The following is an 18,760-nucleotide window of genomic DNA, read 5'->3' on the forward strand; positions in this document are numbered from 1 at the left end:
ATTTTATTTTTCTCTATTTTTAATATTTTGGTAGATATTATTCATCCTATCTCTTGGCATGCCACCATATCAAATGAATGAAAAATTGAGGATTACAGATATTATTTTCTCAAGATATATTAGCATGTCAGCACAAACAAAATCATTGAACTTTGTTCTCTTACAATTCTTGAGTACCCGGGACCAAAATGCATGTCACTTTCTCTCAAGACTTTATAGTCTTTGGTGTACATGCATGCTGGAGTTTTTGGTTGCACATAGTCACGTACAAATTAAAATTGGCACCCCCACGCTATTTTTCCTACCGCCGTTTACTCCAGGCCGGCCACATTGGTCAGCAGGGACCCCAGGGTGTATGCAGCAGCTGCAGCAATGGCGCCATTGAAGAGAGTTACAACCATAGAAAATGCATAATTCTGGCCTGCAATCTTGGCCTTTGCTAGGCCGAGCAGCGCGAGTGCGAACGCAGCAAGGACACATGCACCCACAAACTTGAGGGTGTCGCTGTGGGTGAAAGGGATGAGGACGATGAAAGAGAGAAGAGGAACACTCCCAAATAAAAGGAAGGCCGCAAAGGTGACGAGACCATGCTTCCAGGGCTTGTCTGCTTGGTCCGGTGGTAGCATTCCTTTCTGCGCCATCATCTTCTCGTCCACCATTATCTCCTTGTATTTTGCAAATATGTTCACAACCTTGGACCAAGTAAATTATATTAGCTTTTATGGACCCTCAAAGATTGACATCCCAATGAATTCTTATAGTTATTCTACGAGCTAGTGTGTATATATATATAAGAAAATCTATTAGTCATTATTTTTCTCATCATTCTCTCATCACGTAGCATTAAATAATAGATTCACAAATGAAACATAATAAATAGTTTCTAATCATTTAATGACACATAATAAAATGACGAGAGAATGATGAGAAAATGAATGATGGATAGCATTCTCATTCCAGGAAATGCTTGCCAATATTATATATCCCAAAATTGTTTAGTTCACGAGAATTTTACTGAATTTTTAGAAAATATAAAATTATAAAAATAGAAAAGGAAAACGAAAGTCCAGCCCTAGTTACAAATTAAACCCATTTTTTCTGATCAAACATTATTTTCATCATGATTAGTGTGGAAAAAAAGCTAGTAGCCTTTCATATTGTTTCAAGAAATATATATTAAAAGTGAATAATTCTTCTCATCAATCACTATTCATTACCCCATACTCTATAAAAAAAATATATCAAGTGTGCGTAGGATGAATAGTGGCTGATGTATATCGACATCAAAAGTACTTGAGCATAATCCTAAATATATAAATGGAGCAAAAAGGCATATATAGTACTGTCATATATCTCAAACTATATATATATATATATATTACCGTCATGGCATCATTGACGTCCATCCCAAGAGTTTGATATTGTCTCAGCAACCCAAGCTCCTCGGTGCCGCCATGGTTGGAGACATCCCACTCCGTCACCGCTCTTTCTCTGGCGGCAACATCCTTCTCGGTGCTGCTCGACACAAAATCCCCAAACCCCATTGATATGCCATCCGCCACTAGATTTGCAAATCCAAGCACCAACACATCAACTGCATCCACAAGTATTAATGGAAGCCAAGAACTTTGGGGATCGATGCTAGCTGATCTTAAAAAGTTTTTGATATCTTTTATATATTTATGATAAATGGAAGAAGACTAAATCTGAATTATTTAGTTACAAATGATGGTTTGGATTAATTCTAAACTTCTCCTGCACATTTATGACATCATAATCGGCCTGACTGAATATCTATAAACAAGATCATCTAAAAAATATGGTACCGGAGGAACGACGGGTAGCAGAGATGGATGAAATGAGAGAGAAGGAAGTGACAATGGCATCAAGGCCTGCATACACAATACTCTTCACAAACTCTCCCTTCCACGGCTCTCTTGGCCTGATCTCTCTATCACCTCCCACTTCATCACGTAGCAGAGCAGTACTGCTGGTAGTAGCGCCGACACTGTTCTTCTGATCCATATTCCTTTTCTTTTCTAAAAAAAATCTGTAACTTGTTGATAGTTTTACTATTTTAGATCCAAAATCTTTTCACGGTTTGATGGTTGAAAGACGTAGACTATCCATCGAAATCAGTTTAAGGACGGTGAAAACGAAAGACAGCGGGTCTCGTTGTCACCATGCATGCGACTCAGCCAACACGTTTCATAGAGCCAAAGCCTTATCCTTACAATATTTTTTGTTGTTTGTGACATTTTTGTTAATCAAAGCCGACTTTTTAAAAGATGTATATGTGAAAGAAGTTGAAATAGAAATCAACGGATGGCACAAACACTATACTAAAGAGCTGTTGAAATATTAAAGAATAAAAAATTTTCAAGGGCCAAAGAGAAAAACAAGGAGATTTCATTTACACAACCGTCTCCTAAAAATAATATCTTTATTCTTGAATAGGTCAAATTAACAGTACTTGGGCATATATGGTTCATAGAGAGGAGCCAAATTAAGAGTCATCAATGGCAACATACCAAGAGTGTTGGGAGCCATTAATATGGATCGAACAGGCATTAATATTAAACTTGATCGAAGCATTATTGAATAATATATTATTATTTTTTTAATAATAATATTTTTAATTTATTTTTTTATATTTTACAATTATACTAATCATATATTAATTAATAATTTAATTTGATACTTAAATTATTATTTTCCAACTTAAATATATTGTGGCTCAAAATTGAGAAACAATAATTTAAGTAAATAAAATAATGGTTATTGAGTGTGAATAGTTAGGGTGTATTTAGATGTTGAATTGAGTTAAGTTGAGTTGAGATGATAAAATACTATTAGAATATTATTATTTTTTATTATTACTATTTTGGGATTTGAAAAATTTGAATTGTTTATTATATTTTGTATTGGGATTTGAAAAAGTTGTAATAATGAGTTGAGATGAGTTTACTTTCCAAACGAAGCCTTAGTCTTCAAATTTGGAGATGAATTTAAATGTACTATAGTTCAAAGTTGAATATTTTAGTATATCATGCTGAATCTATTGCAGTGATTTTAAATACAAATTCATCAAATTTTGAATATGACACTTATTTGATGAGTCAAATGCCAATGCTCTAAGGTCTTATTTCCAACGTAGAATTACCAGAATTAACTTATAAGAATATTGGATTAAAGGGGAATAGCATGGAGAATAAATATAAGTTTCAACTTGCAACAGTTCTTAATAATAATATATGATCAGACTAGTCGCCTCTCTTCTTCATGATATTGTCCTACATTTTCTATTTCGATTATCTCATGATCATGATCAGTGCTGGAAGGCTTTGCAATATTCTTGGCACTGGCAGAAGAGGTACTACTGGAGGAGACCCTGATCTTGTTTGGTTTGTTATCAGGCAAGAGCTTCATTGTGATTCCCATGGCTATCAGCAGAAGCCCAGTTCCATGTTGCTCTGTCAATGGCTTTGTAAATATCATGTATGAAAGTAACAATGTCACTGCCTTCCTTGCTGTTGTCACCTGTGAATCATTTTTTTTTTTCCCAAAAATTTTATGTTAAAATTTCTTAAATTAGGCTAGTTTCAGTTTTCTTGCTTCAAACTAAACGATTGCAATATTCACATCTTTCCATCCATTAATCGTGAAACTCACTCAAACTATAGTGTCTTGAGGCCTGTTGCCGCCCCGGAGGACTGAAGTAAGACATTGCTAACTTCTAGCAATGTAGTATTTTATTATATTTTTCATAATCTTTAGTCATACATTTTTTAAGTGACTTCATAGATCAGCAACGGAAAATGTGACTTGTTCTAGAAAAAAAAGTCAAGTTTGCTAAAAGGGGGTACCTTGAAAGAAAGGGCACTTGTTCCTGAAATAAATAAGTTTCAAAGAAAGGAAAAACACAACAACCAATGACACTAATGAGGACTGATTTAATTGGATTCAAAGATGAGATGAGATGAGATGATTTTAGATGAACGATGAAAGTTGAAAAAAATATTACTAGAATATTATTTTTTAATATTATTATTATTTTAGAATTTAAAAAAGTTGAATTGTTTATTATATTTTATGTGAGAATTTAAAAAAAATTGTAATAATAAAATGAGATGAGATGATATTAAACGTTTTTTCAATACAAACGGAGCGTAATTGCATAACAAATTGATGGAAGATTTTAAAGGCACAAGAGAAGGAATGGAATTTATTGAGCCACATAAGATCTCATTCTGAAATAAATTGATATAAATATTGGAACAAGGAAAAAGCTTGTGAGAATAACGTACGTACCATGGCAGTGGTGGCAGCACCAAAGAGGGCAATGAGAGAGAGGACTGAAACTTGGCCAATAAACGTGGCCATGGCTTCAAACACCAGCACGCCATAAACGTATGGATGCTGCATGAAAAATCAACAAGATCTTTTAGAACAAGAACAGTACAGTTTTGAGAGGGGGGAAAGAAAACATTTTCGTCTGTTACATTTGAGCATGAAACCCAAGCTTTGAATAATTCTCCTGTTACAAGCATTGGTGGGATCAAAAAAGGCAAGCCAACAACGGTTGAGCAAAACAGCATCTCAGTCTGCGGATAAAGATAAAATAAATAACAAATTACATGTAGATGTCACACTTTCTTCATGAATGCCTTCGTTATTTTTTCACATTTAAACACACACCTGGGTGGTTTCAGGATTGATGTTAAAGATTGCTTCTTGCAAATTACCCAAAAAGGAATCCATGATTAGAGCACCCGATACCATTATAACACCAATTACACTGAAGTTTGGGGAGGTTTGTGCATCAGCTAAGGTGAAGAGGATCAAGCCCACAACCAAAAGTATGGCGGATAAGTATTCGTGAGGCGGGTATTTCCGCCTGAGACCGGGTATGAATGCACCCATTATCATGACAGGTAGAACCTGAAACACCAAAATTATAGAATTGAGAAAATATATTCAAGGACCTGGAAATAGACTCATCTCAAAGTGCCAACCGAAGCTGATGGTGTGACTGTAGTCAATATTTGTGAAGAAGGGATCTGGTTCATTAAAAGCAATCAAATAAGAGTTTCGATATCCTAAAAAGCCTCAACCATTTCAGAAAGCAAACATTTTTGTAAATCAAAATACTTCAATTTATATCTCATTGGAACTTTAAGGCCAATTACCTCAAACTAAACAATATCTCGTTGTTTTCAGAAAATTTTTCAACTCATTTAATCTCATTTTATCTAATTATTACAATTTTTCTAAATTTTCATACAAAATAAAATAAAAAAATTTAACTTTTTCTAATCCTAAAACAAAAATAATATTAAAAAAATATATTCTAATAATATTTTATTCAATTTTTAACTTTAATATCAATTCATTTCATCTCATATGCAAAAATAAACGAGGTTTTCTTGTATCAGTGGGTGAAGCCATGGGTGCATTTATAAGTAACCAATGTCATCAAATTTACAAGTAGAACAGACAGATATTAGACTAAATGCATACCTTTGTGGATTTGAACATGAGTTGTGCAGGGTAGTTAAGGAAAGCCAGAGACCCTTTGGTAAGTCCATGGGAACCCATAAGTACAGCAGAGAGTTTCACGTAAGTCTTCCAAGGGTTCACCATCTGCTTGGGGGTGAAGCCTTGGAGATAAAGCAGAAACAGGTAGACGAATCCTTGAACAAATGTGAAATACCAACCATAGCTAGGGAAAAAAAAACTAAATAATTCATCCAAATCCATCATGAATTAAAAATAAAAATAAAAAGATATCAATCAAACAGTACCAGAATTACCTGAATTGGAGCCTGTTGTACACATATTCCTTAAAAATAAGGAAAATAAGAGGGACGTTAGAATTTAGAAAAGAATCTTGATTCTTGAATAAAGGAGATGTGGATAGTTTTCTAGCGCTTTAAAAGTCATTTAAGAAAATACGATACACTCGTTTCCTTTCAATATAAACAAAAATAGGGTCGAAGTTTCATATCGATTTCTTTCCCTCTATTTTAATTCTCAAGAACCAAAACCAAGGCAGTAAAAACCTCAACACTCGTCCATCAAATAAATTATTCTCGGAAAATAGGTGCAACCAACGATTGTTCTCTGTTCAGTGGAGTACAAGAACGAAGAAAAAACAGATAACTATGATAACACATACTAAAAGAATCAAGTAAACTTCGCTTTATTTCTCTTTTCCGTATCTCAGTTTTCTCAACAGCCAAACAGTGGAGAAAGATATCGAGAGAGAGAGAGAGAGAGAATACCTCGCAGATACCATTGACAAGATAGCCAAAGAAGAACCCAGCTGAGCAGATGAGGAACTGTTGCCATCTGGGTCTGACAGTGAGGGAAATCCCAAACAAAGACCGTGCTTGCTCCTCGTTCTTCATCACTTCCCTTTCGTTTCTAAGAATTACTCGCAGACTCTTTCCCCTCGTATTTGATTTGGGTATCTATCAAAGTGGTCAAAATCAATCAAACCTTTGGTTGCAGAGTTCGGTTAAAGGATGTAAGAATACCAACTCGGCTTTAGATGCATTTGCATGTTGACCCTCTTGAAAAGATAGAAAGAAACAGAGACGGAGAGAATTGATAAAACGGCAAAAGGCGTCCGTTTGATTATACTAACCACGTGAAAGTCATCAGCAATATGGAAGATTTATAGACAAAAATTGTTTCCATATGGAGAGTGAGAGTTTCCATTCTCAAACTCTGCTCTCAGTATTAACTTTGTAGTTGAGAGAGAATTTAAGGGAGAGATTTTGTGTACGATGCGCAGGGTGAAAAAAGTTGTGGGCTATAATCAAGTGCAGGTCGTTTGTATGGTTCCTCCTCTCGATGGATCTGACTTCATATATTAAAATTATAATTAAAAAACCCCAAGTATTAAAAACGAAAAAAAAAACATGAATAAAAAGTCTTAAAATATTTGAAATATGAAAAACTTCTTAAAGAAAATAGAAAATAAAAACATAAAATCCGAAAACCTGCTCGTGATGGAGATTTTTCCCTCTCAAATCTTATTTAAGTCCGGTGGATTTGGATTTTTTAGAGTTTTTACCTAAATTGTATGATTTACTGTGAGAGATATAGACACATGATATTGACCTGACATAATTTATAACTGTTGGGATTAACCGGAGATCTAGTGGTTAATTTGAAGTATAATAGCAGAAGTAAGCAAAAGAAAATTTGACAATCACGCGAAGAATACCAAAATTTACATGGTTCGGCTTGAACAAGCCTACGTCTATTGGCGGAGTTGGTCTTAAGGAATTCACTATCACAAAAATGGAGTACAAGAGAAAAATCACAAATCACTCATCAATCTCAAAAGCCCCAATACACCCAATGAGTTCTCAAAATCTAACAAAAGGAGTTTGCTCTCTTTTCTCTCTATTCTGGCCGCAACACTGTACATTTCCTATAAAACATGTGTTTTTATACTTAATAGCATAGGGATTAGGGTTTAGGAACATTCGTTTGAGTGAATGTCGAGTGAACAATTTGTCATTCCCTCGAGTTGACTGTCGAGTGCACAATATGTCTAGAGTTCGCTCAAGCAGACGGTCGAGCTAACAATTTGTCTGAAGTTCACTCAAGCCGAAGTTCGCTCAAGCCAAAGTTCGCTCGAGCCAAGTTCTAGCTAGGGTCAAGCCACAGTCAAGCAAAGTCTCTGGAATGGCGTTTTCAATAGGAAATTATCAAAGATGCCCACTAAAATTGAAAAATAAAACTCCTGGACAACTACCAAACGGGACACACAACGCCTACCTCTCGAAAATCGATTACCTCTCGAAAATCGATTTCCACCCAAAAGTCTTCATCTCCATAGACAATTTGACAAAATTGCAAGTTTGGTCCTAATGAAGAGATTCAATCTCTTGACACAAAAGCAATGCACCACTATACAAACTGCTTAAACAACGACTTCTGAATACGCGCGGAAGGCTAATAACCAACATTCTCTACCAAAGTAAATACATGACATTGTCTGCATGAGCATATCCTCAAGGTGGATAAATTGCCTCCTCTATCTATGAGATGAAATTGTAGACTTACTCTCAGTGTGCGCCAATGCCAAAATTAGAATCATGCTCCTTTCCAATAGCATGATCTAAAGTGCTACATGCACTTCTTTGGTGAAGCTCTCCCAACAACTCCACTTTTTTGTCATAACCATGCTCTCATTTCCAATGGAAACACCAACTGAAAAGCTATGGAAGGAGAAAGGTTCACCCAATAGCAAGTTGTGTTGACTGCTTCATCCGATCTTTAGACAAGCCTAGCATACGAAAAACATACTATGGGCTCTCACAAAAGAGTCCGATTCGTTCTGTTCAGCTACCCCATTTCTCTGAAGTGGACCCAACTATATAGTATTTGACAATATCAAAATTCCATCCCAAATGTCAGTCCAAAGTAGCTTTACCTTCTTGCCTATCAGATTCTCAATCAAAGTCTTCCAATGTTTGAAGATTATCAAACATGTCACTAAAAAGATAAAAAAAAATAAACCTAGACTTTTTCTCAAATAAACTACAGGAAATCTGATTTTGCATTGCTTCCCAAGAATATAATGCCAACATAAAGAATCAAGCTTCCTTGTATTCTAATCACACAAAGCAAAAGCCGTCTACTCACAAATTACCACGCTCGTTCACCCATATGCCCAATCACATGTGCCATAAACGAGTAATACCAGAATCTGGAATGTCTGAAGATGCAGCTCCATCAATCACTATCTCATCAAGAAGAAAATAAAGAGCATCTGTTTTCTTCCCTGTCATTACCATCGAAGAGCTCTTGTAGACTCGAATGACTGCACCTTCAGCTGAATATTGATAACCAAAGGAGTCTAGAATGTCCAAAGATATAAGAGTTTTCTTCAAAGATGGAATATGCCAAACGTTAGACAAAGTTGTAACGGTTCCATCATACATCTTAGTCTCGATTGAACTAATCCCAGCAATATCACAAGCCATATAATTCCCAACCAAAATAGAATCATAGTTGATTGATTCGTAGGTAGTGAACCAATCTCCTGAAACTTATATGGAACGTACAAGCTAAATTTATGACCAGCTTGTCACCAAAACGGCCGCTAGAGCCGCTGTCTACTAGGATAATATTAGAGCCATTAGACTGTTCTTCAATGCTAACAACATTGGAGGAACTTTTATCTTCCTTCTTCTTTTTTTTTTTCAATCTGGGACACTCTTTCTTGTAATGACCAAACATATGACAGTAGTGACATTTAATATTTTTCTTGTTAAGTTTTGAACTGCCATTGGAATTACCCCTGCTCTTTTCTAAACTTTTTTCCCCGGATCTACCATTAGAAGAACATTTCACAAACAAGCAATCGGCTTGATTATCCGTGCCTTGTACAACCATTTTATTCTTAACTCCTTAGAATTCAAAGCAAAGTTTACATCTGCCAAGGAGATAGGATCTCTACCATATAAATTTGAGTTCACAAAATTATCAAATGAAACCGGCAACACTATATATTCCCTGTGAAAGTATGTGTTTTTATACCTAACGGTGCAGAGACTAGGGTTTATAAACATTTGCTCAAGAGAGGTGTTTAGCGAACAATCTAAGTAGGGGTTCGCTCGGGCAGACTGTCAAGTGAACAATCTGTTTGAAGTTAGCTCGAGCTAGGGTTGAGCCAAAGTTTGCTCAAGCCAAGGTCGAGTCACAGTCGTGCCACAGTCAAGCCAAGTTTCTGAAATGACATTTTGAACGAAAAATCAAGCGACCATTCCAAAAATAACTACTCTAGTAAATATTTTTTAGCAATATTAAATACTCAACAAATGTTATAAAACTCACTTTATGCGTCTATCTGTGTTCCACTTTCATTCTTAAATTTCAACCAAAAAGTTTAAGAGATCTATATCCAACTCAGAATGCGAGAAACATCCCCCCACTTTTTAAATCTAGGCACAAGGTAATTTGATAACTCAATAGTAATTATAAAAATTAAAAGACTTGAGCTATAGTACTGTAACGAAGTAGATCAAAAGAAATCATGATTTACATACCACGTTACTACAAAGTAGATACAAACAATATTAATTTAATCTACATTAAAATAGCACGATTCTTTCAAATATGGAAATTCATAAAAAGAAAAAAAAATCAAATGGAAATTATAATTTGAGAAAAAATTGATGCAGTTTTAGTTAGTAATTTATAAAATTATTATTATTTAACGTTCTGAGACGCAATGGAACCTCGTGCCTCTAATTCAAGACTTCGGTTTTTTACATAATAATATAAGAATTAACTTAACATATTGGTTGCATCAAATTATGCGCAATGATTGGCTAGACGGGATCATATAAAGTGAGGGTTTGTGCACCTGATTTGGGCTCTTGAGGTTTTTATTTATGACAAGTAATTATTCCGCAATTAGAGAAGAAAATGTTTGGTTACAATTATTTTATAACTCTACGATAACAGTGAAAACAAGAGTAGTTTTGTTATATTTAAATTTATTTTTTGGCTACTCTGCCGCCCTAACTTAATCGTTGGGCATACCGTCCAGCGTAAATTTTTTTTTTCTCACATTTTTTAACATATTTAAAAAATAAAAAAATACATCAATATATTTAAAATTATTTCCTTAACTACTAAGTAAAAAAAAAAAAAAAAAGTGACCAGCGGTCAAATAGAAGTGTTAAACAAAGTGGCATAGCAGTGTTTTACATTATTGTATTAATGTATTGGTTAACTGAAAACAGGTCTGTGGGTAGGCGGGCAAGCATCCCACCACCTGCCCGCGCTTGGGAAATCTAGTACATCTGAGCGTGCATATGAAAATCTAGCAGGCGGATACCTAGCCTACCCCGCCCGCTTGCCCAGTAATACTTGGCAAATTGCCCGCTTTATACCAAGCGGTCACGAATGGATGAGCCGGATGGGCTGGATAGAGGGGCCCACCCAACAGATCTATTGAAAATGATTTATAAAATAATTACATATATATAATTACTCAATAAAAAATCTTTTGAAGTCTTTTTAGGTCAGAACAAACCTCATAACAATATAACATATTATACTGATATATGGGTTTGATGTTTGTGATATTAATAAGGGACAAGAAAAAAATGAATGAGAAAATCCTCAACTCAAAAAATTTGAATTTCGAAACATAATTTATAGGATTCTTTCATACTTTCTTGATAATATAAAACTTTCACTCTACTCTAACTAAATAGTACTCCACAAATAATAGTCAACCGTCAAATAGTATTATTCTTAAATTTTGTTTGATAAGATGGATAACAAATAAGTCTTATGCTTTGCATTAATTGTTTTAATAAATCTAGAGTGTTGTATATTAATTTTGATAGTTTTTATTTAAATGTCTTACTTTCTTTATAGATATATTTTAAAACATATATATATTAAAGAGGAGAATATATATTAAATTCAAGATGGCTGAAAAAAATGAAGTACAATATCGATTTGGTTATAGGACTAAAAGCTATACATGAATTTAGAAGTTTTAATTCTTACGCACTCAACACACCGATTGCATTTTTTTATTTTTATTTTTTTACTTAATTGTTAAGTAATTATTTTAAAATGAATTTATATTTTTTATTTTTCTTAAAAAATATTGAATGAATTTAAAAAGTATTTGAAAAAAAGGAAAAAGAAAAAATTGTTTTTGCCTATTCAGTTGTTGTTTTGGTGGATTCCCTTTTGGGAGTGGCACCACCCTTTATATTTTATATACAAATCATTATCTAGTCAATTCTCAAAAAAGAAAAATTTGTGGAAAATAGCCTAATCCTTATAACTTATATTCATCCTATCTATGAGAGTACTACTGTCACTAGAGGGCTAGTTTCAATAGATTACTTATGCAAATCAATACCAACTCCCGGCCTACTCAGAAGAAGAAAATGTCTTATTAGATATAAATTATATTACGTCTCGATTAATAACTAGGGTTGAGCAGTGGGGTCCATCCTCCATTATTTTCGTATGGTGCGGGTAACATCCTTATTAATAATTATATATTTTCTTTTCGACGTTTTTTTTAATTGGTACTAATGTATTTGAAAATAAAGTTTCGACTAATTTCAAAAGTGCACGGATCTTTAATAAAGAGTTTTTTCTCAAGTACACATGGAATAATTCGAGAGAAAGTTTTCCAAATTCGATAATTATTATTATCTGTACTCAAAAGGTTCAAATCTTAGAGTTAATCCAAACCCTTTTCCATTTGAGCTAACCATGAAGGGACTATACCACCAATACCAAACCCTTTACCATTTGTGCTAACAGCAAGGTGTTTTCTTTTGCACGTAATTGGTTGAAATTTGAAGCTCCTAAGTACACTCCAGCGAAGAATAACTCAAATATCTTTATTAATGCATTAACACAATAAATAACATTTATTTGATTGATTTATAATTAATATCTACATGCCTTTTTGTTCTACCAAAAAAGCTCACACTCTTTTGTTTTTTTTTTTTAAATTTATTTCCGTACTGTGGGGTTCACATGTTACCTTTAGAGGATTGATACACCAACCACGTCTAATTCATGATTTATTTACAACTTCATCATAAAATAATATTATTTTTGAATTTCAAATCCAACACATTAAGACAAAAGTAAAAAGAACAACTATTAAAACTAATATTTTATTAGATAGTTGTCAAGAAATTGTATGTACATCAGTGGTATGCTTATATATAGATCTCTTTTTAAAAATATCCAGAGATGTTGTAATCATAATATTATAGAAAATCATTATTTTAATTCAAGTGTGCATGTGATATTTTTATAATTAGTATCGTCACTATAAAAAAATTATTTATTTATTATTAATTATTTCTTTTTAAAATAATTATTTTTTATTAAAATGAATATAATTTCGTCACAAATAATAATTTTCATCACGTATAACTTGTTATAAATGCTTATCCTTCTCTTCACGTAAAGTTGCAAACTTTTAAGGAAAGAATTGAGATGAAGAGGTATGCTTATATAGTTGATTAAAATGGCAATAATGGTGCTCCTATAGTAATTATGATGTCATCTGATATGTTTGACATCGAGTTCTTATATTCTCAATCTTATCAAAAAACTTAAAATAATAGTTAACTAAAACAGTATCAAGTGATTACGTGCAAGTGTTTGGCAAAGAAATCATCATTTAAACTTGATTAAAGATTTTAATATTGTTTCATTGAATCCTATGATTTCAAAAATTTATAATTAATATTACCAGTAGATCATGGATTTGGAGATAGTGAATATTTGTGATGTTCTTGGTATTACAGATAATGGCTCAAAATAATATTAGATCATCACAGCTCATTGTCGTCGGTTACTTGCATGATTTTAGGCCAAAATACTTGTATATATCTTTCCATTTATAGAATAATGTAAACTGTAATAAATTGTATTTATATTCTTTCCTTTTTGATTTACATTTGTAATACTCAGATATATATATATACAACAGTTACACGTGAATACAATTGAATCAATTTTCATCAATTGTTTATCTTCTATACTTGGGCGCCCCGCTTGTGAGTAGGCAAAAGTTCGTGATGTTGGGATGCACATTGCACAGGCACCCCTTTCATTCTGTGAAATATTGTGTGCTTGTATTGTCGTATGCTCTGCACACGTGAGTAAAAGTAGTCGCAATAGAAAGTGCCGAGATATATGTCTATTGTAAAAATATAAGTAAAAGAGAAACTAATTTAACACATCAAATTATCCCTAGCACATCTATACAATAGTTTGCATATTTATTACAGAAAGATAAATGCCCAAAATAGGGATAGCCCCCTACTAACACTACAATTTCTCATCAGGATCATAGATTTTTACCTACTCACACTACAATGTAGGTAAATGACAGTGAATATATAAGTATTTGGGTAGCTTAAAGACTGAACCCGCTCTCCTCAGCGGGAGGGTCTGAGTGGTCTCTGGCTCAACTTGTCCTTGTTACCCCGTATGGAGGTAATTTCTTCGGGCAGCTTGAGTCTGAACCCGCTCCAACTTGTTGACACTGTGAAGCCCCTTGCTTTGACTTTTCTAGTTTGGAGATTTCGTTCACGTCGAGTGCACGAAAGACTAGGCCCTTACTTTATTAGGGAGAGGTTAGGATGCCTCAAGTCAAACCCGCCCCTTTGATTCTCCAAGGTGGTAACCTCTTTGGACAACTGTGGGCTTGTTCACTCTTTCGCCGTGATAGGAGACGAGGTAAGTGTTCGCGTGGCCTAAAGGCTAAACCTGCTCTCCTATGTGGGAGGGTCCAAGTGGCCTCTAGCTCGACCCGCACCTGTAATTTGTTCAGGCAGTTTGAGACTGAACTCACTCTCACTCTTTGACATCGCAGGGAAAGATAGGATTTAGGCCAGACTGGCGCTGAACCCACTTTTCGTTCACAACAGAGGTCATGGTAAGTATTTGAACCGCCTAAAGGCTGGACCAGCTCTCTTCTACGGGAGGGTTTGAGCGGCTTCTGGCTTGACTCGACCCTGTTACCCTGCGAGGAGGTAAGTTTTCAGCCAGTCTGTAACTAAACCCACTCTTGCCTATTGACGCTGACGAGGAAGGTAAAATCTTTTGTTTTCAGACAGCTCAGAACTGACCCGCACACTACCGTAGGAGGGATAAGACAACCTTTAGGCTTACCTTTTCCTGTGGTATCTTGAGGGGGAGGTAAGTTTGGACAGCAAAATAGCTAGTCTGCTCTTCGTTGCGATATGAGTCGGGGTAAGTTTGGGCTGCCAAGGGTAGCACCTGCTCTCCATCATGAGAGGGGTAGGACGGCCTTCGGCCTAGTTCTCCCCTTTGGTCCTGTGGGAGGTACGTTGTTCGGGCAGTTTGAGACTAAACCCACTCATTGATATCGTAAGGAAGGTAAGTGTTGGGTCAGGCTGGCATTGATCCCACTCTTCATTGTGGTGAAGGTCAGGGTAAGTTGTTAGTGCAGCCGAGGGGGCATGACCCGCTCTCATTCGTAGGTCGGGGTAAGTTATTCGGGCCACCGGGGGGGCAGGACCCACTCTCCATCACGGGAGGGATAGAGTGGCATTTGGCCTATCCCTTCCCTTTGACCCCACGGGAGGTATGTTGCTCATATATTTTGGGTTGGACCCACTCCCGCCCGCTGACATCAAAAGGAAGGCAAATATTAATCCAGCGACGATTTTGTTGTTGCAAATTTGGTTAATTGTAGATTGTCTTCTCAGTATTTTGTTGATAACACGAAAGTTTGAAGTAGACGTCTTGTACTGTCCTGGAAAATCAGGCTTTTCATTAAATAGTAGGAATTTACAATACTAAAATGACATACTACAAAATAGAGGGGAATGGATCTTTCGGCCTAGGAGCTTTCATTCGTTCTGCATGTTCTTTTGCTCATCCTCCCTATTTGGTCCAGCCTATGTATTCTAGGACCCCATGAACTCACTATCACTGGACTCTGCTTCCTCATCCTGCATCTATTGAGATTTTCAGAGTTTCTCGTTTTCTTTGCAAAACGTTTGCACCTCATTGGTTAGCTTTGTCGCCCACTCGTCCATGTTTTTTAGTCTTGCTTCCATGGCTTACTCTATGTCTCTTCTGAGTTGTCTAGAACATTTTTTCGCAGGTATGTGAAATACACGTACGATCTATAAAGATCCTACATACGGTGCCACTGTTAACGGCTGTTGTGTTTCGCACGCCTTTGGGCCAGGTTCCAGTAGCTCAGGTCTTCAGAACTTGGGCATGCAAAAGATAGGAAATGGGGCAACTAGGAGAGGGTAACCTTGGGGCTAGGGAGTCTCCGATACCAAAATTAGTAAACTCTCTTGGAAGTTTGTAAATAAGTGAAAGATTTTTTTTATTGGAGAGAGTTTTCTCATACCTAAGACTTACTATTTATACCATAAGTTTGGGAGGATAGATCGTGTCTGCCTCCATGCAGTCTGTGTCCTTCGTACTGTTCATTTTGTCAGAGTCATTTAATGTGCCATTGCTCAGCGACGATGTCATTAATATGGTGTGTAGCTCAGGTAGTGGTACCATTAATGCGGTGTGATTTTTTGATTTTCCTCACCTGCTAGCGTCCTTGCTGGTCTGTTGATACCCCTCCTATCAGAGGATTCGGGATCTCTCGTACATTATGCCCACTACACGGACAAGCACTCATGAGCTGGACATTATTTGAGGGGTTTCCAGGTTGATGAGTCTCATCTCCTGCAGCATGTTCTCTTTTGCAAGTTGCGTCTAAAGGAGCCTACCCATGGGCTCCTTTAGATTTAACAATAGATATACAACTCTTTTCACAATTATACTTTAAACTGAAGTATCTTTATATATAAAACGACGACACAACTTTTATAATTAGTTTATATAAAACATGATTGTGAAAAAAGATTTTGTGTTTATCATTTCATTCGAACACCAAGTGAAAAAAGAAAAAGAAAAAGAAAAGAAAATAAGAGACTAGCTCTACAGGCTTGAGGTGGACTGGTGGAGGAGGAGGAGCCTCCATAGAGAAGAAGAAAACGAAAAAGAGAAAGAATCCATATAAGATTACGTAAAGAGACCAATTAAAAGATAAAACTAAGCTAGGAAGGTAAAAAACATAAGCCAAAAGACTCAATATGAAACAACAAATAGGACAGCTTACTCTGTTGTTTAGTAGTGGACGTACAGCACAAAAACCTTAATTTATTATTTGGATTCTTGAGGATATAATTAAGTCAGTCTAGGGCTGGCCTCTTTGTAATAATCTCGATCTGAACTAGAATAAAAAAACCAAAAACAAATGGGTTCTAATGGCGTATTCTCATAGTATATGTAGCCAGTGGTCCTTCTTAATAATATATATATATATATATATATATATTTATATGTTGGAAGAACGACTGATCTGCAGATGTCAAATTCAAACACCAGACAAACAGCCGTTATCAATCGGCCTATAGAATATATATGTGTGCAAACCAACAAATTAAACTCCACCATAAACTTGTATGCTTTTGCGTTGCTAGCTAGCTAGCAAACTCCACGTACATGATCACCAGCAACCATATGCTGCTATATATGCACGTATGTACATCTCCCTCTATCAGACGTTACAAACTGCATGCATGCATAGATCAACATAAGATAAAGAATTGTTTGGGACTATCATCTACTCTCATTGGACTGTTATTTTAATGATTCTAATGAAATAACCAAAACCTACTAGAGCTAATGAGTTCTTAATTAAATATATTCTACATTAGCTTATATATTTATTCTCTCTCTATAGCATTTCAGTAAGTATATTTAATATTTGCAACTTTAGGCCCTTTGTTTTATGGTGTCATAAGTTCTCACACTACAACGTAATTACTTTTTCATGACGGTTGGAAAATTGTGACAATCTCTAAACAGTCACTAAAAATCCTTTTTTGTGACGATTTCTGGAAACCGTCACTAAAGACAGATAAGATTTTTTTTACGTTCCAACGTATGGAAATTTTACGTTCGAACGTCACATATATGTTCAAACATTGTGGCTACTTACGTGCGAACATTAAATGTTTTGGCGCCAACGTTCGAACATTAGTAATTAACATTCGAACATAAAATGTTTTGCTCCAACATGTGAACGTTAATTACTAACGTTTGAACGTTGGCGCCCATTTTAATTAAATATTACTCTAATTTAAAAATTATATGATTTTTATAGTGCATAATTTGTGAACAAGTCTATATAATTGACTTGTATATATTTATATATACACAATTTGTAATATATAAATATATATTTATGTTTATATATATTTGAAGTGCAATGATTTAGAATTAAAGATGAAAAATATAACATTAAATAAGATTGAGAATTGAATAGTGAAAAACCATAGAAATATTAAATAATATTTTTCTTTACAAATAATAAAAGAAAAATACAAAATATGATCGAATTTCTTAAATAACACTCAGATGATAGTGTTGTTTGCGAAATTCAAACTTCGTACCTCCTGAGTCAAGATATCAACCTTGTCGTTGAGGATACCTACACGATGGGCGATCTCAGAGATAGACACCTTTATAGCTGCTAGCGATTGAATATCGATCTTATGATCGATATGCGCAGTCAGCTGTGAGATTACCGCATCAACCCAAGCAGGCTGCGCATCTCCCGCAAATGTACTCGACGGCTGTTGGCTACTCTTCCCCACATGACCTGGCTCAGGCTGCATCGGAGGAACTAGATTCTCTACAGGGATGGCTGACGTCCCCTAGCCTGTCCAATGCTACGTCGATGCATGGTCATGTCGAGGGGGCTCATATGATCTTTGACCCGCTCCTCTACCTGAGTTGGCACTCCCTGTACAAATAATAGCCAGCTGATCAGGACACCGTATGAGAGATTATCTGTGGAGACAATGCTCGCCTAGTAACGGATCCTCTCAAAGATGTGAAGTGGCAAATTTATGGGATTTCCACATGCCACTCGTATAAAAAACTGTGCCCAAAGCAGACTAAATGTGGTTTTGTGTGCCACAAGATCTACATTTGTTGCAACAATAAGGTGCAACATGCGGAAGAAATGTAGCAGATGGTTCTGGTTGAATGTGTTCTTCCCCTCGATCTGCATGCGGTCCCTCCCGATGAGGATGTAGAAATTCTCATCTCGGTCATCATCCCGAGCCTCAAGGCCAGTATCCTTGGCCTTTGACCGGTCTGCATCTCTGGCTCATGTTGG

General features: G+C 35.5%; 2 protein-coding genes across 2 annotated transcripts; both read right to left on the reverse strand.

Moving 5' to 3' along the window:
• Positions 1-75: 75 nt before the first annotated feature.
• Positions 76-2,119, reverse strand: LOC108979202. The gene is made up of 3 exons (XM_018949816.2): positions 1,827-2,119; positions 1,383-1,594; positions 76-692 (listed from the first exon to the last, which is right to left on the reverse strand). Exons 1-3 carry the CDS (start codon positions 2,023-2,025, stop codon positions 312-314), a joined length of 792 nt encoding a protein of 263 aa, XP_018805361.1. The 5' UTR covers positions 2,026-2,119; the 3' UTR covers positions 76-311.
• A 1,011-nt stretch (positions 2,120-3,130) lies between these two features.
• Positions 3,131-6,751, reverse strand: LOC108979201 (UDP-galactose/UDP-glucose transporter 2-like). The gene is made up of 7 exons (XM_018949814.2): positions 6,285-6,751; positions 5,814-5,842; positions 5,521-5,722; positions 4,699-4,941; positions 4,503-4,604; positions 4,312-4,419; positions 3,131-3,540 (listed from the first exon to the last, which is right to left on the reverse strand). Exons 1-7 carry the CDS (start codon positions 6,408-6,410, stop codon positions 3,259-3,261), a joined length of 1,092 nt encoding a protein of 363 aa, XP_018805359.1. The 5' UTR covers positions 6,411-6,751; the 3' UTR covers positions 3,131-3,258.
• Between the last annotated feature and the right edge of the window lie 12,009 nt (positions 6,752-18,760).

The sequence above is a fragment of the Juglans regia genome, chromosome 7 (assembly GCF_001411555.2).
Source record: "Juglans regia cultivar Chandler chromosome 7, Walnut 2.0, whole genome shotgun sequence".
Lineage (NCBI taxonomy): Eukaryota > Viridiplantae > Streptophyta > Magnoliopsida > Fagales > Juglandaceae > Juglans > Juglans regia.